The sequence below is a fragment of the Pseudochaenichthys georgianus genome, unplaced genomic scaffold, assembly GCF_902827115.2.
Source record: "Pseudochaenichthys georgianus unplaced genomic scaffold, fPseGeo1.2 scaffold_933_arrow_ctg1, whole genome shotgun sequence".
Classification (NCBI taxonomy): domain Eukaryota; kingdom Metazoa; phylum Chordata; class Actinopteri; order Perciformes; family Channichthyidae; genus Pseudochaenichthys; species Pseudochaenichthys georgianus.
In genome coordinates, this window is record NW_027263461.1 from 6000 (window position 1) to 32288 (window position 26289).

Sequence of the window (26289 nt, forward strand, 5' to 3'; positions counted from 1 at the left end):
CCATCACCATCTGATACGCTGCACTACAGGGAAGATTGTTGCCGACCCCTCCCACCCTGGACTCAAACTTTTTGTCCCGCTCCCCTCTGGCAGGAGGCTGCACTCCATCAGGACCAAAACCTCTCACCAACAGTTTCTTCCCCTCTTCTACCGGCCTCATCAACAAGGCCCACGACCCCCTCTGACACTGACTTTGATCCACCCCAGATAAACATTACGCATTACAATAATGTACATCACATCATGCAAACAACATCTTGCACATTTCTTCTCCACACTACCTCTTTTTAAACAGCACAGCTCTCCACTTTAAATACAGTATAGTATGTGTCATATCATATATAAAAATTGTGAATTTGTTATAATAGACTTCTTCTTTCTGTGTCTTTATATGCACCATACAAAAGCAAATTCCTCGTATGTGTAAACCTACTTGGGAATAAATCCGATTCGGATTTTGATTTTAAGAATATTGGCCTAGCTGTAAATGTGCAAATTAGGAGGTAGTTGAGTTTAGATGATTTAATAGTTAATGCATTTTGGAAGAGTGGCTCAATGAAAAATACGTAGCCATTTGTAAAGGTATCCATTGACAGTAGCACTGGCTGCAGTAGATCGGACATTACCGTCACAGGGGTTTCCCTTACATCAGCTGAGCACTGGAACCTACCATTACCCTGCGACACAGGGGACACCAGAGGGATAACGGGCCCAGGAATAACATATAAACACCAACATTTTTTACCCAACAGTAAGTATTTGAATATAGTTAATATACACTAGGAGTTTGTTAAGGTTTAACGGTGTTGTTGAAAATATTTTAAATGTGTCCCCCCCCCCCCCCCCCTCAAACTGTGGAACGTCGATGGTTCCTAAAATGGCAGCCGTTTCTGTCAGTGTGAAGTGAAACTTTCCTGTTTTTAACCAACATTTGGTCATTTTCTGTCGTTATAGGTCGACTGAACTCTTCTGTTTACTACAGTAAGCATTACCGGAATACAGAGGCGTTGGACAGTTTTCGTCAGGAGTGAGTGGCGACATTCTTGACTCCGTTTTCCGTCGCGGAATTGCTGGGCTTCCCTCGGAGTGTCAGTGCCTGACATTGGCTTCATACGGACTGCTGTCATCAGATCACTGAAGCTGAGCCGTCAGGGCGGACTGCATGTCGGCCAAGGAACTAGCTGGCCTGCCGGTTTAAGTGCGTCGAAAAAGGACTCGACAGCATTCCGTTCAGCGGGATTGAGTTAGGGCTGGTCGGAGATTCTGAGGACGTGTCACGTCAGCTGTCAGTGGAAATACCGAGGTGGTGTTGGATGTCACCAGCAGTCAGTGTCAGGCTGAACTGGGTTTGCTAACGTCATGTAAGTACCACTTTATTTTCCGCCGTGTTGTTGCTCTGCTGTCCACAGTGTTCGTCTGAACAGCCTGTTCTGTTCGTGGCCTGCTGCAGTCACTTGCCTCGATAGTTTGAATGAATGCTTTTTAAATAAAAACTATAAAGTAAACAATCAGTGTACGGTATGTAGCATTCGAAATCACCAGCGTTTACTTTTGACCAGAATTGCCGAAATGTGTCATATAACGTTACCATCGGTTGCTATTTTATTAAGGGAGTGGCTGCAGGGGACAGGGTCTGTTTTGTCTTGATTTGTTATCAATGTCTTGATTAGTACATTGCTAATCGTTGTATATTAAAGGTTAGTAGCGTGACAATACAAACGTTAGGCCTTTGACTATCACTTTCCGTTTCACAACATTGTTTTTAACTCTTATTTCCTGGTTCCTTTATGACGGACAGCCATCCTGGCAAATCAAATGGAGAAGCTCCAGGACCTGAGCCAATCAGAGCTCCAGGAGCTCCTGGACAACCCGGAGAGGGTAGAGTCTATGGCTCTGGAGTCTGACGAGGTAAAAAGTGGGGATTTACATCATATAAGGCTTCCATTTTTACAATACAGTATGTAATAGCTTTCAAATAAGCTCGAGCTAAAATGAACGAATTTATGGAGAGTGGATTTGATTAATTATTTCTTAAATATGTTTTCTTAAAAAGAGTATTTGTAAAAAAAAACACAAACCATCCAAAATGCAGTTCTAATAACAAAAAGTGCTTGTTGTTTTTCAAACCCCGAAGTGACTGGACAGTCTTGGAGGGGGGAGTGAGTCCATAAGGCTTTCCCTTGTAACCACTGTGGAAAATGTTCACAAATATTTTTGTAATGGACACCTCCTACTTATGTAAGTGTGTGGCCCTTTTAGTTGTATTCCTTCACACACCCTGCACTTGAAATAAAGACCGCTCACAGTTCAACATAGTATACCCAGGATATCTTTGTGCTATCTGGCTTCATTAACCCTAACAAATGCAATCCTGCTAAACTGTACTACGATGGTAGTTATCAACTTGGTTAGTCAAGCCAGGGTTTCTTAGTCTGGATATGAGTGTGTTCACATAAAAAGGGCGCACAAAGAGTTATATGAATATGACCATTCAAAACATGCACAAGCATACTGTGTACATGCACAAGCATACTGTGTACATGCACAAGCATACTGTGTACATGCACAAGCATACTGTGTACATGCACAAGCATACTGTGTACATTCAATCCAGGCTTTGTGAATGTTGAAATGAAACGGTTTATAATATCATTAGCCTGAGATCCGAATCCAATTACATTGAAGTATTGTTTTAAATGAATGTGTTGCTTGAAGGCATTCTTATGCAATAGAATATAAGCTACACGCTGCTTTATTTATCTAAAGAAATAAATAGTACAATGCGGTAAGCAGGCTTACTTTCATATCTTAAAGACAGTGGGTTATAAACGTTTCCTCAAAGCATTATCTAACGTGTAGTTTCTTTAAATGTTCTTCTGTCCAGCACCTATCATCTTAAATATTGTTTTAAATCTTAAAACCACTTGCTGCGTGCATAAAATCATGTTTTCTTTTGAGTAAATGAACACTTCTAATGCAGCCTTCTGCGGCACTGAGTGCACGGCAGCACCGGGCTCACGCCGCTGACACAGGACATAAGAGGTGATGAGGTCTGTGATGAGATCAATCGGGCGCTGCTGAGAGTAATGACCCGTTAGCTTCATATTGTATAACGATACCATATCAAAGTTAGCCTGCTTACCAAACATCTCTAGATTAGTTTACACATTTGAGAAAGTGTTTTGCAAGCCATCCTGTATTTCTGGATAAAACTCAATACCCCTAATCACGTTTGTGTTTGTGTAATATATCAGATGTAGCAGCAACAATCATAAAGAAATAAAAGCAACAATGAAATGAAAGTCAGACTGCGGCGCCAGAGAGCAGCCGGCGCTCTGGACGAGCAGCAGACAGGAAGCTACTTGACGTGACGTGTTACCGTTGGTCCGACGTCAGAAGCACAAAGAGCAATAGTTTACATTCGTCCCCTGCAGCCTCCCGGCTCCTCTCGGCTAACGCTGTGCAGCTAATCCCCACCACCAAGTGTCAACAATACAATGGCATTATAAATATCAACAAAGCAAATTGACATGGCAACAATAAACACAACAGGCTGCTGCATCAGATTTCGAGGGTTTTCAGTTTGCTATTGCAATATGCTGCTCCACCTTTATTTGATTTCCAATTCTCTTCAAGGTTGTTCTTTCCCCTCTTCCGATCTGCACAGACTGAAGGGCTCCACGCCTTCACGCACGCACTGCTTCTTCTTCTTAGAAGATGCACCCACATACATGTGCACAGCATAGAACACGGCCCGCTGTGCTGGTCCTCGCAGCAGACCAGCAGAAGCCCCGTTAACAGAACCTTTGATGCTGTGATATTGACCCAGTTGTACACACTACGTAGTACTGTTATTTGCAATGCAAAACATGAACACAAATACCCCTCTCAATGTAGTGCTATCTAGAAATATCCTAAAATGTAAAAGTGCCATAATCCTAGGCCTTTCCTTTCCCTTCAGATCCAGAACATCCAGCTGGAGAGAGAGATGGCCCTGGCCTCAAACCGCAGCCTGGCTGAGCAGAACCTGGACATGAAGCCCCGTGTGGAGTCAGAGAAGGAGGTGCTGGTGGAGAGATATTCTCAGCTCGAGGCCATCAGAGAAACCTACAGACAACACTGCTCCCTCAGAGGTAAGTGGGAGGGGGGAGGGCGGTGTCACCGTGCGGGACAACGAGGTGAGTCTTGGTCTTCAGGGAGGAGAATGAATGGGAGAGGACCCAGTGACCCTGAGTGTGACGCTTCCAACTGTGGAAAGAAATGTCACTACAAAGACAATGCTTCCAAGCTCTCCTCAGTGCGCCTGAGAGCGAGGACATCATGGTCACTGAGTGAAGCACGTGAAACCACATCGGCTGGATACGCATTCAAAAGACTCTCAATAGAGTAAACCACTCACTATGGTGTTGAGAAGGGCTTTGGTCCCAGGCGTATCTTTAGTTATTAGTTACACGTCAGACACTTTGAAGTTTGAAGAATATATTGTATATTCCAGCTGGTTTTACCGGTAAAGGAAATATAAATACAGTAAATGTCTCATAAATATAGACATTAGAGATGCATTAATACATTTCAATGAACATCTGATATTAACAGTTAAGCCCTTTGCCTATCCAGTCTATGATTGTTTGTGTGTAGCCTTTGTTCAACCAGGTGAAGCCCCTTGAGGTCAACAGGTCTCTTCTTCAGGGCGACCTGCCGGACATCAGTTACACATGCAACATAGAAACAACAGAACAACAATAAGGACGACAACAACATAATGTACAGGGTACAGGTTACAGACTCTGTTCACAGTGACAGGTCCCATGAGTATCAGACAGCCCAGTTTGAAAGTGACGAGGCGGTGCATGTTTTTAAAAGTGAACGATATCCATGTGAGACCAGAGCACTCCTCTGTTCTCACATGCCTCGCTTGTGTTCACGAGGGCGGAGCTTCATAAGTTCTGAGCGTGTGCGTGCGTGTGCCAGGCCAGGGCCCTGCCTCTGCTGCTCGCGCTGGGCTTTCTTCTCTTGTTCCACCACCAGTCGGGGGGGTGGGGAGCGTTCCCCTAGCAACGGTCAGAGGACTGAGGGTCTTATGCTGTTCCCTCCGGAGCTGCACACAGTCAATGAGTCGACCAACGAGTATGGGCATAGATATGTCTCATAAATATTTGTGAACATAAAAATAATTTGTGTGTAAATATGTGATTTGTAAATCACCATCCACAAATGCATTTAAGAGATTTGCAAACTCACAAATACATTTGCAAATGTAAAACGGATCTGCAAATACGCTAAATATTTTCACAAGTAACCAAAGATCTGTGAATACTATAATTAATTGACTAATAAACAAAAGGAATTTGTGAATATCTCTTTAACATTGACAACTTTGGATCAGGCATTCATGAATCCATTTTGTATTTGTGGACCAAGAATGCGCTTGTGGGTCGTCTTTTTACACACACAGAGTTTGGAGACAAACTTTCCGCCGGTCTCGACTGAAATCTGCTCGTCACTCGGTTATTTTCGGAAACCACGTGATGGCCTGCTGATGACGACATTTCAAGGTTTCAAAGTTTCAAAGTAAGAGCATGATGGAGTCGACGCTCGCAGCGCCGGGTCGAAGTGCGCATATTCTACGTATTTATTCAGATCTTTTTGATTATAAGGAGTACAAATATCATGCAGATAACCACCGAATCGCTAAAACTGTAGTTCTCCAGCGGTACCTATTGTGAGACTTTACCCGACGACTCACAGCAGCCAATAAGGTAGCTCAAAGCAGCTTGACTTTGCGTTACACTGTGTGGGATTTGGTTGTATCGTATGTCGGTCAAGTAAATCTCGGCCGGGGCTCTGCAGCTATGCTGGTCTGAAATGACAAATGGACAAATCACTAAGGACCTACCAACCAAGAAAAAAACATAAACCACGTGTCTCCCATCAGTTAACGTATGTGAGGAAACAAGAGAGGGACTGAGAAAATGGCTAAAATAAACATAACGGTTACGGACACGCTGGAGATTATTTTCGCTAGCACTCGTGAAAATGGAGCATCAGAACCAGGAGGCTTCAACCCTTCTGAAGAAGAAGAATACAGGGACAACAAGGATCCATGTGGACATGGGTACGTGTAAATATTACAGCAATAGTGTACTTTCACTTTGTGTGGAATACCGCAAAAATGAACAATAGGTTTGTTGAACTTTTTCTTGGGACAAAATAGGCTCTCAAATAGTTAACTTTTACTCTGTGTTATCGTTTTTTATATGTAAAAGTTATTTTGATATGTAAAACTGATGTTACATGTAGATGAAAAGATTATCATTTATTCGTCCGACAACGGAGACATTTACAGTGGCTATAGACATTTTGTACAGAGGGGACTTTGTTATAGATTTATTTACGTGTGTGTGTGTGCCTTGTTATTAAGCAACATGCCACTTGAACTTTATTTCAATGAACTTAGTAGTAATTATTGTCCTACATTTTAATTTTTTTTACAGAGAGGTTTCACATCTGCCTGGGTTTAGCGGCCCACAGGCGGCGTTATCCAGAAGCCAGAACCTCCAGCTGTGCCTGCCCCAGGTCAAGATACACCAAAGGCCTCCACACAGCCACCAGCATCAACCCGGCCAGCAAGGAGGTCTCGTAGAGCACACGTACCCCCCACACAGCCACCAGCATCAACCCGGCCAGCAAGGAGGTCTCGTAGAGCACACGTACCCCCCACACAGCCACCAGCAACAACCCGGCCAGCAAGGAGGTCTCGTAGAGCACACGTACCCCCCACACAGCCACCAGCGTCAACCCGGCCAGCAAGGAGGTCTCGTAGAGCACACGTACCCCCCACACAGCCACCAGCGTCAACCCGGCCAGCAAGGAGGTCTCGTAGAGCACACGTACCCCCCACACAGCCACCAGCGTCAACCCGGCCAGCAAGGAGGTCTCGTAGAGCACACGTACCCCCCACACAGCCACCAGCGTCAACCCGGCCAGCAAGGAGGTCTCGTAGAGCACACGTACCCCCCACACAGCCACCAGCGTCAACCCGGCCAGCAAGGAGGTCTCGTAGAGCACACGTACCCCCCACACAGCCACCAGCAACAACCCGGCCAGCAAGGAGGTCTCGTAGAGCACACGTACCCCCCACACAGCCACCAGCGTCAACCCGGCCAGCAAGGAGGTCTCGTAGAGCACACGTACCCCCCACACAGCCACCAGCGTCAACCCGGCCAGCAAGGAGGTCTCGTAGAGCACACGTACCCCCCACACAGCCACCAGCATCAACCCGGCCAGCAAGGAGGTCTCGTAGAGCACACGTACCCCCCACACAGCCACCAGCATCAACCCGGCCAGAAAGGAGGTCTCGTAGAGCACACGTACCCCCCACACAGCCACCAGCAGCCCTGCACCATCACCCCCACCTGCACAGCAGCCAGCCCCACTGTCTTGGAAGACGGACAAAGACCCTGCAACTGCTCCCCCTGTCTTTACATTTATAATGAGTTGTTTGTAGAAAGAGTTCTGATATTGTAAATTGTAAGATTTTCCAGTTTCTTATATTTTTTATAAATAGTTGGTTGAAAAAAAAAACATATTCATAATAAATTGTTGGTTGGAAAATAGTTCTAATGCTGAATTTGTATTTGCACACATCACACAACCTTGGTATGTCATATGAAGGCATTCAGTCCTGATGGGTCTCAGTCCCTGCTGTGGGGAAAGTCAATTGATAAACAACTATTTTACTCAAAATTCGAATTTAAACATTTTCATTTTAGACATGAATTACAAATGCATATACAGTGTACCAGTGTGCGAACTATACCACGGTCTCCGGGGGAGCCGGGATTTTTTTATTTACCACCAATGTAACGTTTGACTGTTTAATTAAATCAATTTAAAATGACTCAAAAACAGGCTACATTGTTTCACATGGGCTATAGCAGGGGTCTTCAACTAAAATTCAATGAGGTCCAGTTAGAGAAAATCTCCCCATGCAAAGGTCCGGAACATCAAAATGTCTAAGTTGCTTCATGAATTAGTGTGATATATATTGAAGTGACCTGTAGCTTTATCAACGTCTGCATGTAATCAACAACTGACTGCCAATCAAATAAAGAAAGTACAATTCAAAAACAACAATATGTATTGTCAATTAACATTACTTAAATACTGTGGATATGTGTAATGTTTAAATATTGAAGTTAAATGCATCAATGTGGTGCACTTTGAGAGCAACATTAAGAGATCTATGGATACATCTCTCAACACCCATATGGAAGAGAACTGTAGCATATTTTCCTTTTTGGATATTTTACAAATCACTCCCCTTTTAAACTCTATTCTTGTTATTTTTAACAACTTTTTTGTTGCTGTCATATAGTATTTTATACCTGTTTTTCATTTAGTCTCATTCATAACTATAATGATCATATCAAGGTGTGCCTTAACCTCACTGAGCTGAGGTTATTTGAGCCTCTCAGGAGATAGCTCTCTTCCACCTGGTTGTAGAAAAGCTCTTTAAATTCGTTAGCATAGCTAGCTAACCAGATGCTAATAACATCAGATCGCCACTGTGCTTACATCTAAAGACACAGCCACGCAAACACTGCGGCATGTGTACCCTTATGGGTATTGCAATATTGTAAGGGCTGGAGCGGCGTTCCGGTGCTCAGCACTCCTTTCAGACGAGACATATACCACGTGAAGACACGTTACGCTCGTGTTGTGTTCATGAACCTGTCCTTGGCCAGGAAAAACAGGTACTGCTTGTTTAATTATTTTTGCGGTCTAGATTTCTTCTTCTTTTTTGAAGTGAGAAGTTGTCCGTCTGTCGGACTGACTCCCCCCCACCCCCAAAACGAAAACTCTTCGGTTCTCCACGAATTACACAAGTCACCCAAATCAGCGTTAAAAAAGCGGGAGGCGCCGAAAAATCCCCTTTTTAATGTAGCCTATTGATTATAGCTCCGGGTCCGTATAGGTCGGCGTCTGGGTCCGGATCCGGACCGCCTGTTGCCGACCCCTGGGCTATAGCCTATTATGGCTGTAGCCTACACAGAGCCGAACACACGCGATAAGAGCAGCCAGCGGCACCAACCATGAATAATATTAATAATACAGCTATAGCACAACACAACCCTCTCACTGCCTGGAGAGACGCGACGCCACACACACTACACAACGGCTCGTCTTCTTGTGTCTCTTCAGCCCCCAAGTTAACGTTAGCTGTCAAGTTAGCACTAGCACTGACGTTAGCTCCCTCCTCTCTCGGTTCTGTTGTAGCAGTCACAACGTACGATGTGCTACCACCAGCTACATTCGGTTGGTCTTCTTGATCAGGTTGTTTGGCCGTCTTTTTAAAGAAATTGCCCAAGGTAAGTTGTTTTTTTCTTTTCGACATGTCAGCAGCAGCAACAATGCCAGGTAAACATGCAGTGCTAACTACACGAGCTTGTGAGTGAGTGGGTAGTGGGTGGAGCTGCGGGCAGCGTGCAAGCAGGCGACACTTTTTTCATGAATCATAAACTCTAAATATAATTTTATTTCACTTATTTTACACCTTTGAAAAAAAAAACATGCCCAAATTTATTTGGTCATCATATCAGTATTTTAGAGAGCTCCCCCCAAATTTCACAAACCATGTTCCCAGGGGAGCTCATGTCACCACTAGGGGAGCTATAGCTCCCCCTGCTCCCCTCCAGTTCGCACCCTGCAGTGTACGTCATATATTACACTACTTTTGTGAACCTAAGACTTTGATAAACCAAATCTAAACCTCCAGAAAAATGGATGAAATGAGTAAGTCTGTGTTTTCATAAGAGTTTTGAAGAATTCAAAAAAATCAGATGTCAAATGTTCAGCTTTAGAGCTAATTATCTCATCACACAGTGCTCTAAGGTGAGTGACTTTATACCTAGAACAGAGACTGTCCTGAACACTTTGATATGTAACACACGGGGTGCCAGGCAGTGGTGAAAGTGTGCCGGTCCTACCCGGTCCTTAGTACCGGTAAGAGATTTCCAGGCGGTCCGGAGGACCAGGAAGAATTGACAGCTCCACCCGTGGAATTTATACTACGAAGGGAAGATATTTTGGTTTGGATTACTAGTCTGGGGGAAGCTCGCGAGTGTGTGTATACGTGTGTGTGTGTTTGTGTATGTTTGCGTTTGTGCGTATTGTGTTTGTTTCCCGGGGGAAACACTCACGAGAAACACCGGCTGTTGTTAAGCCTGCAGTGACGTTAAATTACTCCGTTCTCCGCTTGTAATTATGCCGTTACAAGCTTCAAAGTTGTATTTATCATCTGAATTTGCCGAAACAAGTTTAATATTCTGAAAGCCAAGACTTTGTTTAATTGAAATCAGATGAAAACAAACTGTCACGAACCCTGCCGTGTTATCTATGATTACTATACACCTTACATTCATAATGTCAGCCGGAGGGAGGGGGGGCGGCGCTGTGGAAGAGCAGATTGCGAGGGAGAGGTGCCTGTCTTCGTCCCTTTACAAGCTTCAAAAATGTATTTATCGTGTGATTTTGGAAATAAAAGTTTCATATTCTGAATGGCCAAGACTTTGTTTGTTTAAAATCAAATAAAACACCCGAACCCCGAAAAAATAGTTTTTTACGCAAATCCACGTTTATTTTGAAATGAGCCGTTGAGACTTCCGACTGATTTCGATAGAGCGGGTATTTGCTTTTTCACACTTGATCAGAACAGCGGGAGGAGAAAGGAATAGTGACTGAATGACAACTAGAAAATTAGGCTACATGGTAATTAAAGCAAAAATGCAAACGACGATTCTTCAGATGTTTAAGAGAAAGGAGAGAGATGAAGAAACTCAGAATGTGCTTAAAATTAGAAAAACAACGCCCGCAGATGACACAGGTGATGATGCTTATTTAGCCCAGAGAATGAACCTGGCCATGATGTATAATACGTTAGCTAACTAGCAAACTGTATATCTTAAATATAAACATTAAATATTTTTGCTTTGATATCTTCTATTTTAATCTGCACATTGTTGCATACATTGAGACATTTTATTTTATTAGTATTTTAATTTATGTAACCAATATTCTGAAAATTCTAAGAAAGACAGAGACTTGTACATTTTTGACTGTCTGCTGAATTTAGTTATACATTTGTATTCTAATTTATAACAGTTGAGGCCCAGAGGGAGGAAGAGGAGACTCAGCCAGAAGAAGTGGCAGCAGGTCCCTCAGAAGCCACCACAGGTGATGCTAGCCCTACTGCATACCCTTCTATATGGAAAGAAGAACAATATGAACAGTTCAAACAGAAAAATGAATGGATGTATGCTCACAATGGAAGGCTAGGCTGTACCCCATGCCATGATGTGAAGGATCTAGGTGTCATGGCATCCCATGGTGTTAATATTGCTATTCAGTGGGCTGATGGAAAGATAATCCCAGCTGGTCAATCAAGGGATGTCCAGCTTTCATCACTGCGCAAACAAATCCATGAGCAGAAGAAGTCTGCAGCACATAATGAAGCAGTCAAGATTCTTCAGACAGCAAAGAAAGATATTCTTCTGAACATGAACGTGAGTCAGGAGTCTTTGTTTGAGTCTACTGCCAAGGTATTCATGACAGCCAATTATGTGGCCAAGAACAACAAGCCTTTCACAGACTTTGAGAGTCTGATTGACCTGCAGCATAGCAAAACTGTCTGTGTTGACATAATTGAGCATGTGTCATCACAGATGAAAAAGGAACTTCTAAAAAACATAATAGAGACCAAGAGCAACATCACAGTATTGGCTGATGAGTCAACCAGTGTTGGGCACAAATCAACACTAATTGTGTTCCTGAAGGCTCGTGTTGATGGAGACATGGAGCCCATTGTCTTTCCATTGGACCTGGTTGAGCTGGATTGTCTGCTGCTCATATCAAGGAACAGATTATGGGTTGCTTGCTTAAAAATGGCTTCACTGTTGAGTTTCTGAGAGAAATCCTCATTGGATTTTGCAGTGATGGGGCCAGTGTCATGCTGGGAGTGAAGTCAGGTGTTGGGAAGTTGCTCCAGGATGACTTGCAGGCATCATACTATGGCACTGCCTTAATCACAGACTGGAGCTTGCTGTTGACCAGGCACTGGATGTGACAGGGGGAACAAAGGACTTCCAGGCATTCATGGACAGCCTATATTCATTATATAGCCAGTTTGTGTTCAGGGATTCATGAAGCTGGGGGCGGGAGGAGAACAATATGAACCAATGAAGGTCGGGGTAGCATTATAGTACCTGCAAGAAATTCAAACCACTTTCACCCCTGGTGCCATGTATAACATTTAAAAGGTGATTTAAGGAGACATCTAAAAAAGACTCAAGAGGGTTATTGCGCCGTTTTTGTATTACAATAATGAACAGCAATACATTAGGTGCATTCTTTATCACCATCATGTTACAGTGATACAGTTACAAAGCACTTCACATCGTATTAATCGGCCTAGTTTTACCTTACCAGTGCAGTGGTAAGGTAAAAGCACCGTATTTTGGTCAGCCTTCACAGTAAGGCTACATTAAATGTTGTAATATTTATTTTGTATACTGTGTATATATACTTCCTGTGTATTGCTTTTATTTGTATTTAATTGTATTATGTTTATTCTTGTTTTCCACCTTTTCCCACACATTTCCCAATGTTAGGTAGGTAGGCAGGCAGGCAGTAGGCACATTGGGAAATGTATGGAAAACAAGTATTAACATAATACAATTAAATACAAATAAAAGCAATAAAGAGGAATATACATAAACAGTAGAAAAGACACGATGAATATTACAACATTTAGCCTTACTGTGAAGGCTGACCTAAATACGGTGCTTTTCTACAGATGAATAAGATGTGAAGTGCTTTGTAACTTTGACCTGCTTGACTGAATACACAAACAATATGAAGAAAGAGTTATCTCTGGGCTGCTTCGCTGCCAGCTGTAGCCCCCCGGGACCCGAAAGTGGCGTAGCCTATGTACTTCAACATCAATGCATACGAATGTGCTCGAAATAGGCTGTATTGAACAAATAAACTAACCAGGGATGCAAACTTGTCACCTTTCGGCGCCGTTTTTAATCCAAAATAGGTCGTTTGTGTGATTCATGTAGATCTGCAATAAAAATATTTTTGGGGTATGGGGGGGGGTCTGGAACCCGGAGTAATCGGCGGCCGCGAGCTGTTATGTGCCATCATACACGCATGGTGTTCTTTTTTTATATATTATAATGCAGCGCGAGCTGTGTGCTCGAGTCTTCCTGCCTGTCGGCTCTGCTGCTCCGCGATGATGGTCGAGCTTCAGCAACCACATACGGGTGCGTTCGTTAATATTAACTGTGCGGTCCGGAGTCACTGTGGCACAGACTGACCGCTGGTGAACAGCTGTTAGAACAGGCCGTTCAGGTGTTCAGAGCAGAGCTCCCTGCGGAGCGGCAGAGCGTGATGTGAACTGAAAAGTTTTTCTGTCGCAATATTATCGTTGAGCTAGCTAGCTAGCATACATTGTCACTATCTGCTAACGTTAGCTTTAGCCTTCGTTTTCTAATAGTTTTTTTCATAGGCTATAAACGGAGGTGGTATAAGTATAGATCTTGTACTTGAGTAAAAGTAGAAGTACTCAGATCTTGTACTTGATTAAAAGTAGAAGTACTCGGATTGTGTACTTGTACTAGAAGTACTCAGGTTTGAGTAAAAGTAGAAGTACCAGAGTGTAGGAACAATCCTGCAATCAAAATGTTCCTCAAATAAAAGTATTATCATCAAAATATAGTTAACGTAGCGACAGTAAAAGTAGAAGTACTCAGATCTTGTACTTGAGTAAAAGTAGAAGCACTCAGATCTTGTACTTGATTAAAAGTAGAAGTACTCAGATCTTGTACTTGAGTAAAAGTAGAAGTACTCAAATCTTGTACTTGAGTAAAAGTAGAAGTACTCAGATCTTGTACTTGAGTAAAAGTAGAAGTACTCAGATCTTGTACTTGAGTAAAAGTAGAAGTACTCAAATCTTGTACTTGAGTAAAAGTACAAGTACTCAGGTTTGAGTAAAAGTAGAAGTACCAGAGTCATTTCATTTCATTTCAAACCTTTATTTATCCAGATTGGTCCCATTGAGATCATAGATCTCTTTTTCAAGGGAGACCTGCAGCATATAGGTTCCACATGAAACATAAAACAATAAAGGACATTATACATTATATTTACAGGATACATAGTTATAGACATTTACAAGTGCCCATTGTATCAGCAAGCATTTCATTTACCCTAGCTTTAAAAACATGAGAATGAGATTGCTCAGTTTCAATTCTTGCTGAAGATTGTTCCAAGCAAGTGGAGCTGCGCACATAAAAGCTGTCTTACCTAAAGGCCCTGACACACCAACCCGATTTTGGGAGTCAGAGGCCGTCAGAGGCTGTCGGGCATTCGCGGCGCCGTAGTCAGGTTGGTGTGTCCCGCACCGTCGACCGTGACACGCCTTATTTGGACTGCCAGACCCGATGCATGACCGATTCAACATGTTGAATCGGCCATGCATCGGGTCTGGCAGTCGGACCAAATAATCACTCTGATTGGCTGTTCAGCTAGCAAATCAGTGCATGAGAAGCGAAGCGGAAGTGAGGGACGTAAACAAACGATTTAAGAAGGCACACACAGACTGCTATTCATTTTCATCTCATCATGGCGATCTGGAATGATGCAAACGAAGACCTGCTCATCACCTTGATCCAGGAGAGGCCAGCTCTGTATGATATTACGGAGAAAAGATACTCTTCTTCTTCTCTGTCTTCCGGTTGTTGCCTCTTTTGAATGACAATACACACTACCGCCGCCTGCTGGTAAGGAGAGTTATTGCCACTCACGCACTGAAGTCGGTGCGGTGTGTTCCCGTGCGACACATGGCCAAAACGCAGGAGAACACGGCCAGGCAACAGCCGACTTCAGCGTCGGCTAGTCCTCTGGTGACTGCTTGGTGTGTCAGGGCCTTAGGACAGTCCTTGCTCTTGGCACATCTAACAAGACTACATCATGTGACCTCAGACAATAGCTGCTTGCAACTCTCTGTGTTATCAGAGAGCAGATATAATACGGGAGTTTACCCAACAAAGCTTTATAGATAAACGTGTACCAATGACTGAGCCTCCGTACAGAGAGTGATGGTAAACCTGCCTTGGTATACAGTGTACAGTGATGTGTAAGCGCTTTACAATTTGTGACAAATCTCAGAGCACTGTGATACGCAGCATCCAATTTGCTCAGGTATTTGGCAGGTGCATTCATATACAACAAATCACCATAGGTAAAAAGGTCTTTCATATACAACTTTCAAAGGTCTTTCATATACAACAAATCACCACAGGTAAAAAGGTCACAGTGGCAGGTTATTGACATGAAGTTTAAAAGAGAGACAATCATCAAGCCAGATACCAAGGTATTTGTAACAGGCAACAACTTCAAGTTTTGTTCCTTGCGTAGTTACAATATCTAAAACAGGCTCTGGTGTCTTTTTAGCTTTTGAAAAGAGCATTACCTTGGTTTTATCCACATTTAAAAGAAGCTTTAATTCAGAGAGCTGAGTCTGAATAGTGTTAAAAACAGCTTGTAATTTAACAACAGCCTCCTGAATGGAGGGACCTGCACAATACATCACAGTATCATCCGCATACAAATGTAAAGTAGCTTCATCCACATTATCACCTACACTGTTAATATATATGGAGAATAAAAGTGGTCCTAAAACAGAACCTTGTGGTACACCATTAGAAATGTTTAACCATTCAGAAGACAGTCCATCAAAATGAACACATTGGGACCTTTCAGAGAGGTAGTTCACAAACCACCCCACTGCATTGCTGGATATGCCAATACTGAGTAGCCTCTGCTTTAAAATGCAATGATCAACGGTGTCAAACGCTTTGGAAAGGTCAATAAACAGAGCTGCACAACTCTGCTTATTGTCTAAAATAGTAGTAATGTCATTTACCACTTTCATTGTTGCAGTGATGGTGCTGTGTTTCTTTCTGAATCCTGACTGATGTTTAGACAGGATGTCATTTATACATAAAAACTCCTTTACTTGTTCACTCACTAAGCGTTCGAGCACCTTAGCCAGAACTGACAATTTAGAGATTGGCCTATAGTTATTTAAAATAGTTGCCTCCCCTCCTTTCAGTAAAGGCAAGACATAAGCAGACTTCCATACTTTTGGAATTGTGTTCGTGCTGAGGGAGAGGTTAAAAAGAGAAGTAAGAGGTGGAGCAATAAAATCTGCAGCTATCTTTAAAAAGAAAGGTTCTACGTTGTCCGGGCCGGCCGGTTTCCTAGGATCTAACTTGGATAATGCTTCATGAACAATACCAATAGTTAAAGGAGTAAAACTGAAAGGGTTTTCCAGACCACATTGTTCAGAGTCAAGGATTGGAGCGTTCACAGGAGCCACACAGCCAAACAGAAAGCCACAAGACACAAAATGCTCATTAAAGCAATTTAGCATAGTAGCCCTGTCTGATATAGTGCCAGATGCTGTGGTAAGGCACGGAGGTAGCTCATTTGGGATATCACCAGTGGAAATCGATTTTATGGCTTTCCAAAATTTCCTAGGATTATTCAGGTTTTCTGTGGTAACCGACAAATAGTACTTTGATTTAGCACTTTTTATTTGGGATGTGAAGCTATTTCTTAGCTGCCTAAAACGTAGCCATTCTACCTCTGAGCCTGATTTCCTAGCCTTAGCCCAAGCATTATTTCTCTCATGAAGGAGACTGGACAGTTTAGCAGAAAACCAGGGATTGTTTCGTCCCTTCACTCTAAATTTACGCAGAGGTGCATGTCTATCTATAATTTTCATAAAACCAAGATAAAAATAAGACCATGCAGTTTCTACATCAGCACACAAATTGATTTTACCCCAATCAAAATCAAACAGATCATGTAAAAAACCCTGCTCCACAAAGTGTTTTTTGTCTCTCTTTGTGATGACACGTGGTTTAACCTTTTGGACCTTAGTGTCCCTAATTGTGGCTACAACACAGTGGTCACTCACATCATTAGCAAATACTCCCACAGATGAGTATTTATGTGGAACATTTGTTAAAATTAGATCAATTAAGGAGGATTTATTTGGGGACTTAATATTTGGGCGAGTAGGACTGTCTATAATCTGGGTAAAATTCAATGAGGTACACAGGTTTTTAAAATCCTCTGACACAGAAGTTAACCAGTCCCAATTAAAATCACCAAGCAGCACTATTTCCTTGTAGGAAAGTTGCGATAACAGTTTTGCCAAAGACGATAAAGAGTCCTTGACAGCCAAAGGGGCCCTGTAGCAGCCCACCACCATGAGCTGTTGACCCTTTGTTACCTCAATATTCACAGCTAAAAATTCTAGCTGTTTACTAACAGATTTGGAAACCATATTAGTTACACAAAACTTATTTTTCACATAAATGGCAACGCCACCACCTTTTCTAGGCCGGTCAGTACGATATACACTGTAACCATTTATGTAAATGTCAGAGGCCAAAATGGATTTATCTAGCCACGTTTCTGATAAGACAATGACATCAGCATCAGTCGAACTCGCCCAAATACGGACAAAATCTAATTTAGGTAACAGACTACGCACATTTAAATGAATTAAACCTAGCCCAGATCTAGATATAAAATCTAAATAAAAAGAGTGTAGGAACAATCCTGCAATCAAAATGTTCCTCAAATAAAAGTACAAAAGTATTATCATCAAAATATAGTTAAAGTAGCGACAGAAGTACTCAGGTCTTGTACTTGAGTAAAAGTAGAAGTACCAGAGTGTAGGAATACTCTGTTACAGTAAAAGTAGTAAGTATGCATTCAAAATGTTCCTCAAGTAAAAGTATTGTCATCAAAATATAGTTAAAGTAGTCACTGTGCAGATTGGTCCATTTCAGAATAATATATATGATGTGTTTTATAATGATTGATCATCAAAGTGTTCTCAAAGCTGGTGAAGGTGCAGCTAGTTTGAATGGCTTTGTATACTGCAGGGTAGCTGGTGGATTTACTCCAGGTGGAACTAAAGTCTGATTCAACACTTGATTAGATTTCACATCATTCATCCAGATCTGTGAAGTAACTAAAGGTATTAAATACATGTAGTGGAGTAAAAGTACACCATTTACCTATGAACTGTAGAGGAGGAGAAGAAGAACAAAGTAGCAAAACATTGAAATAAAAACTACAAGTATCTCAAAATTGTACCCAAGTATAGTACTTGAGTTTATGAACTTAGTTACTTAACACCAGTGGCTATACAGATAGAAAGACTCAGCCTTACACAGAGGCATGACAATACATTTTCAAAATGCTCAACAGTGCTGCCAGAATGATAAACGGACTGCTACACAATTAAAATAAATGCTTTTATATATTTCTATTAGATGTGACTCTTTGGCGTTTCTGTTATTATTAACTGCTGCTTTAGTTGCTTTGGTTGTTCTAACATCCTGTTATTCCTCATTTTAAAGCCGATATTCCGTGGGGTCGGGGGGCTCGGGTCCTTGTCACCTTTTCCATACCTGATGAGTTTGCATCCCTGCTAACACAAACTAACTGTATCACTATAACATGATGGTGATACAGAATGCACTGAACGTATTGCTGTTCTTTATAGCAGATGAAATGTCGTCATCAGCAGGCCATCACGTGGTTTCCGAAAATAACCGAGTGACACGAGCAGATTTCGGTCGAGACCGGCGGAAAGTTTGTCTCCAAACTCTGTGTGTGTAAAAAGAAGATCCACAAGCAGAGATTTGGTCGACAAATACAAAATGGATTCATGAATGCCTGATCGAAAGTTGTCAATGTTAAAGAGATATTCACACATTTCTTTTGTTTATTTGTAAATTAATTATAATATTCACAGATCTTTTTTTATTTGTGAAAATATTTAGCGTATTTGCAGATCCGTTTTACATTTGCACATTTATTTGTGAGTTTGCAAATCTTTTAAATACATTTGTGGATGGTGATTTACAAATCACATATTTACACACATAATTTTTATCTTCACAAATATTTATGAGACAAATCTATGCCCATAAACGACTCAATAATAGATCACCATTCTACTTTGGCCGTGATTGGGAAAGACGTTTAAATAAGCTTTGCAGCATATTTTAAATCAAGTGGCACCCCGAGCTTTTTTCTAGAAAATGTTAAAAAGAAAACTGAATTTGAAAAGACATCTTATAACCTGCGTCTCTCTCTGTCTCCTCCTCAGATGGGATGGTGGGTCAGTTGTCCCCAGAGGCTCTGTTCTCCAGACTGCAGACAGAGGGCAGCAAATCGGAGGGAGAGTCCGAGGTAAACACACACATGTATTCCCTGCACCACATCTCAATGTAAATGTGAGGGCTGTTTTCTTCACAAGGGTAATGTCAGTCCTGTTCTATTCTATGAGGGGCCGTACACGCCGTAATTCATACTGTCCTCTCACGCACATACATTCTCCTTTCACATACATACACTTTCACTCTCACACACGTATATATTTACACCCCCACATTCATACATTTTGTTCTCATATTCATATATTTTAATGCTCATATTTATACATTTTGCTCTCATGCACATTCATTCAATGTTTATATTTAATATTACAAATAATACATGCATGTATGAAGACAATGTATGTACGCAAGAGAAGAATGCATGTATGTCTGAAGACAATAGGCTTGTTTGAGACGCGCTGCGGCTCTCTTCTTCTTCTTCTTCTTCTTCTTCTTCTTCTTCTTCTTCTTCTTCTTCTTCTTCTTCTTCTTCTTCTTCTTCTTCTTCTTCTCTTGGTTTTTTGGCGGATTGCAAACCACTTGAAGGTGCATACCGCCACCTCCAGAGTCGGCTTGACTCGGTTTGCATTTATAAAGAATGCACACATGTGTTTAATCGTTAATGTCAGATATGTACTAAGTAAATACATTTGTTCCTGCTCAAGATTAGATTCAACTTTATTGTTATTGCACATATTACAGGTACTGAGACAACGAAATGCAGTTTAGCTTCTAACCAGGAGCAACAAGCAGTGAAGTGAAAAGTAATGTACACAATCTACAGCATAACATATAGAATGAATTGAATGATGAATAAACAGTGAGGGGTATGAATACACTAGATATCAGCATGTGAGCAGTATGGACAGTGTGTATTAATACACTAGATATACACAGCAGCCTGTGAGCAGTATGAACAGTGTGTATTAATACACTAGATATACACAGCAGCCTGTGAGCAGTATGAACAGTGTGTATGAATACACTAGATATACACAGCAGCCTGTGAGCAGTATGAACAGTGTGTATGAATACACTAGATATACACAGCAGCCTGTGAGCAGTATGAACAGTGTGTATGAATACACTAGATATACACAGCAGTAGTGTTAATTTTGTTGACTAAAACTATGACGAAATATGTTCGTCAACGACCTTTTTTTCCATGACGAAAACGAGACGATGACGAGACGGCACCGACGGCAGTAAACAATAACTGTAACGAAATCATCAGGCAATATCGTTGACGTATGAACTGTCAGGAAGACTCGGGTCTAACTCATGGTCTAACTAACCTTATTTAACAGAAAATAAAATGGCAACAACAGGGCTTAGGAGCAGTGGTCGCGTTAACCGAATACCCCCCCGTCAGCGCGAGTGAGTGATACATTGTGCACTCGACGGATAATAATGGATTATGACGGAAATGTTACGATCCTGTCCGTCAAAATGACTGACAACGAAAAAGTCTAAAGCCACCACTGCTTGAGAGAAAGAAACGATGTGATATTTGGGCCCATTTTCGCTACAATGAGGTGGAGAAAAAAAGCGAATGCATTGTTTCATCAGAAGGGAAGCAATGTGGCCATAACACAGTTGGTAAAAACACCACAAACCTGACCAGACACTCTGCAAAGCTGCTTTCTTATTCATTCAACCTGTGTTTTTCATCAAATAAGGACAAGATATAATCTTATTTATATACTAAAATGACAAATTATTGGTTTTGGCTAGACTAGTTTGACTGAAATGTTCTATAAAATCTGATGACTAAAAAAGACTCAACAGTTTTCATTGACAAAAAGTGGACTAAAATAATTAGTTTTCTTTGACTAAAATAAGACTAAAATGCTCAGACTTTTAGTCGACTAAATCTTGACTAAAATGTTTACTGTTTTAGTCGACTAAAATAAGACTAAAATGCTCAGACTTTTAGTCGACTAAAACTTGACTAAATAAAAACAGGATGAAGGTGACTAAATATGACTAAAACTAAAAAGGAAATGTAACACAGGACTAAGACTAAAACTAAATAAAAAAATAGCTGACGAAATTAACACTACACAACAGCCTGTGAGCAGTATGAACAGTGTGTATGAATACACTAGATATACACAGCAGCCTGTGAGCAGTATGAACAGTGTGTATGAATACTCTAGATATACACAGCAGCCTGTGAGCAGTATGAACAGTGTGTATGAATACACTAGATATACACAGCAGCCTGTGAGAAGTATGAACAGTGTGTATGAATATGCTAAGATATATAAAGTATGAAACGGTAAGCAGTGCAAGTATAGTATAAAATATATAGATATTAATTTCATGATGATAAACATTGTGGAACAATGATGAAAAGCATTTTGCGTGTATTATAGAATGATCACACCGGTGACAGTACTCTTCAAAGGGTTCACGAAATATGACTACTACTCTTACTGTTTAACATGTTGGGTTACTTGATGTTACTTCATGTTAAGGCTAATAAAAATGACAAGGCTGTAATGCTAACTAACGTGCTAGCTACTAGCTAGGTAGCTAACTTGGTCACTCCTGGTCCTTTCATCAGACGGGAAGCGAAAGAACGAGCAAGACCCATTGCTGGTATGATAACAACCTGGTACTAAGCACACAGGCATCTTGTTAAAGTTATCTTATCTTAGCCAGCGCCATATAGATAGATTATATCTTATGGCGCTGATCTTAGCTATCTCTTAGTGGAGGAAAACAATGGTGACATCACTTACGCGACTCTGGGATTTGTAGTCTTTCTAGTTGCGTATTTTCCATAGTCTTATATTTCAACAGTTTTACGACAAACTGTGACTTTTTTGACTTGGAAATGATTTGTTAAGATTGACGAACATCGTATGTGTAATTCGTGGCACAATTTAAACGGGATCGAGAGATACGTTTTCTCTCTCCATTGACTTCAATGCATACAGTTTCCGAAATAAGGTCCCATGGAGCGGAAGTAGATGGGCGGGACTTCGCACAGCGCGATAATGACCTGCCTTCCGTTTCCACTACACTTTCTCTCACACATACATACATTCTTCTCTTGCATACATACATTGTCTTCATACATGCATGTGTTATTTAGAATATTAAATGTAAACATTGAATGAATGTGCATGAGAGCAAAATGTATAAATATGAGCATTAAAATATATGAATATGAGAACAAAATGTATGAATGTGTGAGTGACAATATATACGCGTGTAACAGGAGAATGTATGTGTGTGAGAGGACCAGTATGAATTACGGCGTGTACGGCCCCTCATAGTATTACACGTACAAATACAGATAGTAGGCAGTGTCTGATAAAGCTGTAGCCCTGCAGTATAGCAGTATACATAGCAGTATACATAGAAGTATACATAGTAGTATACATAGTGGTTTACATAGCAGTATACATAGTAGTATACATAGTGGTTTACATAGCAGTATACATAGCAGTATACATAGCAGTATACATAGTGGTTTACATAGCAGTATACATAGCAGTTCACATAGCAGTATACATAGCAGTATACATAGCAGTTTACATAGTGGTTTACATAGTAGTATACATAGCAGTATACATAGCAGTATACATAGCAGTATACATAGCAGTATACATAGCAGTATACATAGCAGTTTACATAGTGGTTTACATACAGTAGCAGTATACATAGCAGTATACATAGCAGTATACATAGCAGTATACATAGTAGTATACATAGCAGTATACATAGCAGTATACATAGCAGTATACATAGTAGTATACATAGCAGTATACATAGCAGTATACATAGCGGTATACATAGCGGTATACATAGCGGTATACATAGCGGTTTACATAGCGGTTTACATAGCAGTATACATAGCAGTATACATAGCGGTATACATAGCGGTATACATGGCGGTTTACATAGCAGTATACATAGCGGTTTACATAGCAGTATACATAGCAGTATACATAGCAGTTTACATAGCGGTTTACATAGCAGTATACATAGCGGTTTACATAGCAGTATACATAGCAGTATACATAGCAGTATACATAGCGGTTTACATAGCAGTATACATAGCAGTATACATAGCAGTATACATAGCGGTTTACATAGCGGTTTACATAGCAGTATACATAGCAGTATACATAGCAGTATACATGCAGTATACATAGCAGTATACATAGCAGTATACATAGCAGTATACATAGCAGTATACAAAGCGGTATACATAGTGGTATACATAGCAGTATACATAGCAGTATACATAGCGGTATACATAGCGGTTTACATAGCGGTTTACATAGCAGTATACATAGCAGTATACATAGCAGTATACATAGCGGTATACATGGCGGTTTACATAGCAGTATACATAGCGGTTTACATAGCAGTATACATAGCAGTATACATAGCAGTTTACATAGCGGTTTACATAGCAGTATACATAGCGGTTTACATAGCAGTATACATAGCAGTATACATAGCAGTATACATAGCGGTTTACATAGCAGTATACATAGCAGTATACATAGCAGTATACATAGCGGTTTACATAGCGGTTTACATAGCAGTATACATAGCAGTATACATAGCAGTATACATGCAGTATACATAGCAGTATACATAGCAGTATACATAGCAGTATACAAAGCGGTATACATAGTGGTATACATAGCAGTATACATAGCAGTATACATAGCAGTATACATAGCAGTATACATAGCAGTATACATAGCAGTATACATAGTGGTTTACATGCCCTGCTCCTGCCAGACAGTTGCTTTCTGACACAACGCCCTAATATGCTACAGTAAGGTGTTTATTTCCTCACCCACAGTTAGCTTCCCCCAGTAACAAACAGTTCACTGTGTTTATTATGTATTATAGTACGCAAAGTGGAAACAGTTGTATTAGAACAATGAGCACACTGATCATTATTAAGGTACTAAGGAGAGCCCAGTCCAGCACAGGAGCACAGGGTACACACTGTTCCTCTGAGCATTGAGACCAGCAGGCAGACAGGACATGAACCAGCCTCTTGCTGTGTGAGCAGCCCGTGAGACCGTCAGGAGACAGACTGACAAGCTCCTGGGCGGGGGGGAGTTTTGAGAACTCGTTACTGGGATTAGCTGCTGAGCAGTAAGTGTTTCTGTCCCTTGTTGTGCGTCTGTGTGCAGGCTCTAGCTGATGAGTTTCTGGAGGGCTCTCTGCCATTGGACTGCTTCCTGGATCGCTTTCTCTCCCTGCGCTCCCTCGCTCACAAAAGACGAGTGCGGATAGAGAAACTCCAGGAGATCCTACGACAGAGGAGCGATGGCAATCCCAACGCCATGACCTCCTCAATAGGAGTCAGCCAAGACCCTGTTGCCAAACCTTCCCCATGGAATCAACAGACAGCTACGGCAACATCATCAAATCCGCAGCAGCCAAACTCCAACGCTCAGTCCTCCAGCTACCAGAACGCCTCGCAGCCTGCCTCCTCGTCTGCAGGGGGCGCTGCTGGCCTCCCCTACAGCCCCTACCCTGTCTCCCAACCCAACCCTCCCCCTGCGGCAGCATCAGGCTCCGGCCCAGCCAACCCCCCATCGCAGTTCCCTCCGTACCCAGGTTCTGGTTCACCTTTCACCCCTGCGGGGAGCTTCTCTGGCCCCAGGCCTGCATTTGGGCCTCCGGATCCAGCTGCTTGCCCTTACCCCACCCAGCCCTCCTTCCCTGCCCCACACCCAGGCTCAGCATTTGGCCAGTACACCCCCAGCCACTCTCATGTTGGCCCCGCACCCTACCCGGCCTCCTACAGCTATGGGGGCTACAGCTACCCTGCCGGGCCCCCGTATTCCAATTCTCAGTCCCCCACAGGGAGACCCATCTACAGACCAGGATATGGAGTTCCACAGCCATACTCATGAAAGCACGACTGCTCTTCTGTCTCAATTCTTCCACTATTTTGCTATCTCACCTCTTTGTCCTCGTCTCCCCTTATTCCCAGGGTCCTCTCCTCCTCTTGTCTTGTACCTTCTCTCCCCCTCCTCTCTGCCATGCTGAGAGAGGTCTCTGGCTTTACTTATCTCTGTTGCACTATTTCTCTCCTCTACATATACGTGTGTTGATCTCTCCACCTCTCTCCCTTTCCTCTTCACTCCCTCTGTCACCCTTTGACTCCCCCACACTAGTCTCAGGTTGTTGCGTTGTGTTAAACACTTGTATCCGGCCCTCTCTCCATCGCCCCCTCTACTCTTCCATCCTTGTGCGTGTGTGTGTTGCTGTTTGGCAATCAGAAAGTCCTTATAAACACACAAGTGCATTCCCTTTTTGTAACACCACATCTGTGTGCGCTCAGAACCCGTCTGCTTCATGTTATTCATGGCACAGTCTGCTTTGAGAAGAGACTCCAATAGAACATGTATGTCCTTGGGCCTATGAAATATGAAATGCAATTAAATTGGCAAAGGGATGGCTGTCACAAAGATGTCTCTTGTATTACGTTTATTTAAGATTAAACATGCTTGCTCTATTCCAACCTATTACATACCATAGCCCTAAGTGTGGGAGGTGTCTTTGATATATGCACATCGCCTGTGGGCGGAGGGACCACCAGTATCTCCATGTGACGAGGATCGTGCATTGCTAACGTCAGAAGAGTAAGTAGCTCCAGCAGGCTGTCCTCTCGTCCGTGATGAGCCTGGCGCAGCAGGAAGTGGCGAGGCCAAGTGACTAGCAAGGCTTGTTGCTAAACTAGTGCAGCTGGCTAGCTAACCACTGACACACTAGCAAGGTGACCACGAGAGTGAGCGGAAGCTTCTTTCCCGTTTGCTGTCCTGGTGTTCTCCCTCTGGTAAGTGTTCTCAGAATGGCTAGCTGCAGGCTAACGAGCTCTTTAGATATGTTCTGAGGTCAGTTCTCTCTGCGCGTTAGGACCAACAGCTAGCAGGTGCCGTGTCTCTCAGTAAGTGTGTGTGTGTGTGTGTGTGTGTGTGTGTGTGTG

General features: G+C 42.1%; 1 protein-coding gene across 2 annotated transcripts; it reads left to right on the forward strand.

The window, feature by feature from the left end:
• The first annotated feature begins 374 nt into the window (after positions 1-374).
• On the forward strand, positions 375-25771 carry vps37c (VPS37C subunit of ESCRT-I). 2 transcript variants are annotated; one of them, XM_034080190.2, is made up of 6 exons: positions 375-751; positions 955-1361; positions 1799-1908; positions 3962-4133; positions 19262-19344; positions 24485-25771. In XM_034080190.2, exons 3-6 carry the CDS (start codon positions 1816-1818, stop codon positions 25211-25213), a joined length of 1077 nt encoding a protein of 358 aa, XP_033936081.1. In that variant the 5' UTR covers positions 375-751; positions 955-1361; positions 1799-1815; the 3' UTR covers positions 25214-25771. The 2 variants fall into 2 exon arrangements, with proteins under 2 accessions (XP_033936081.1, XP_033936080.1); XM_034080189.1 differs by lacking the exon at positions 375-751 and having other exon boundaries at positions 869-1361.
• Positions 25772-26289: the final 518 nt, after the last annotated feature.

Coding starts and splice junctions, on each gene's coding strand:
- vps37c (XM_034080190.2), top strand. CDS start 1,816: ATGGAGAAGCTCCAGGACCTGAGCCAATCAGAGCTCCAGGAGCTCCTG. Junction 1,909..3,961: donor TGGCTCTGGAGTCTGACGAG/GTAAAAAGTGGG, acceptor CTTTCCCTTCAG/ATCCAGAACATCCAGCTGGA. Junction 4,134..19,261: donor ACAACACTGCTCCCTCAGAG/GTAAGTGGGAGG, acceptor TCTCCTCCTCAG/ATGGGATGGTGGGTCAGTTG.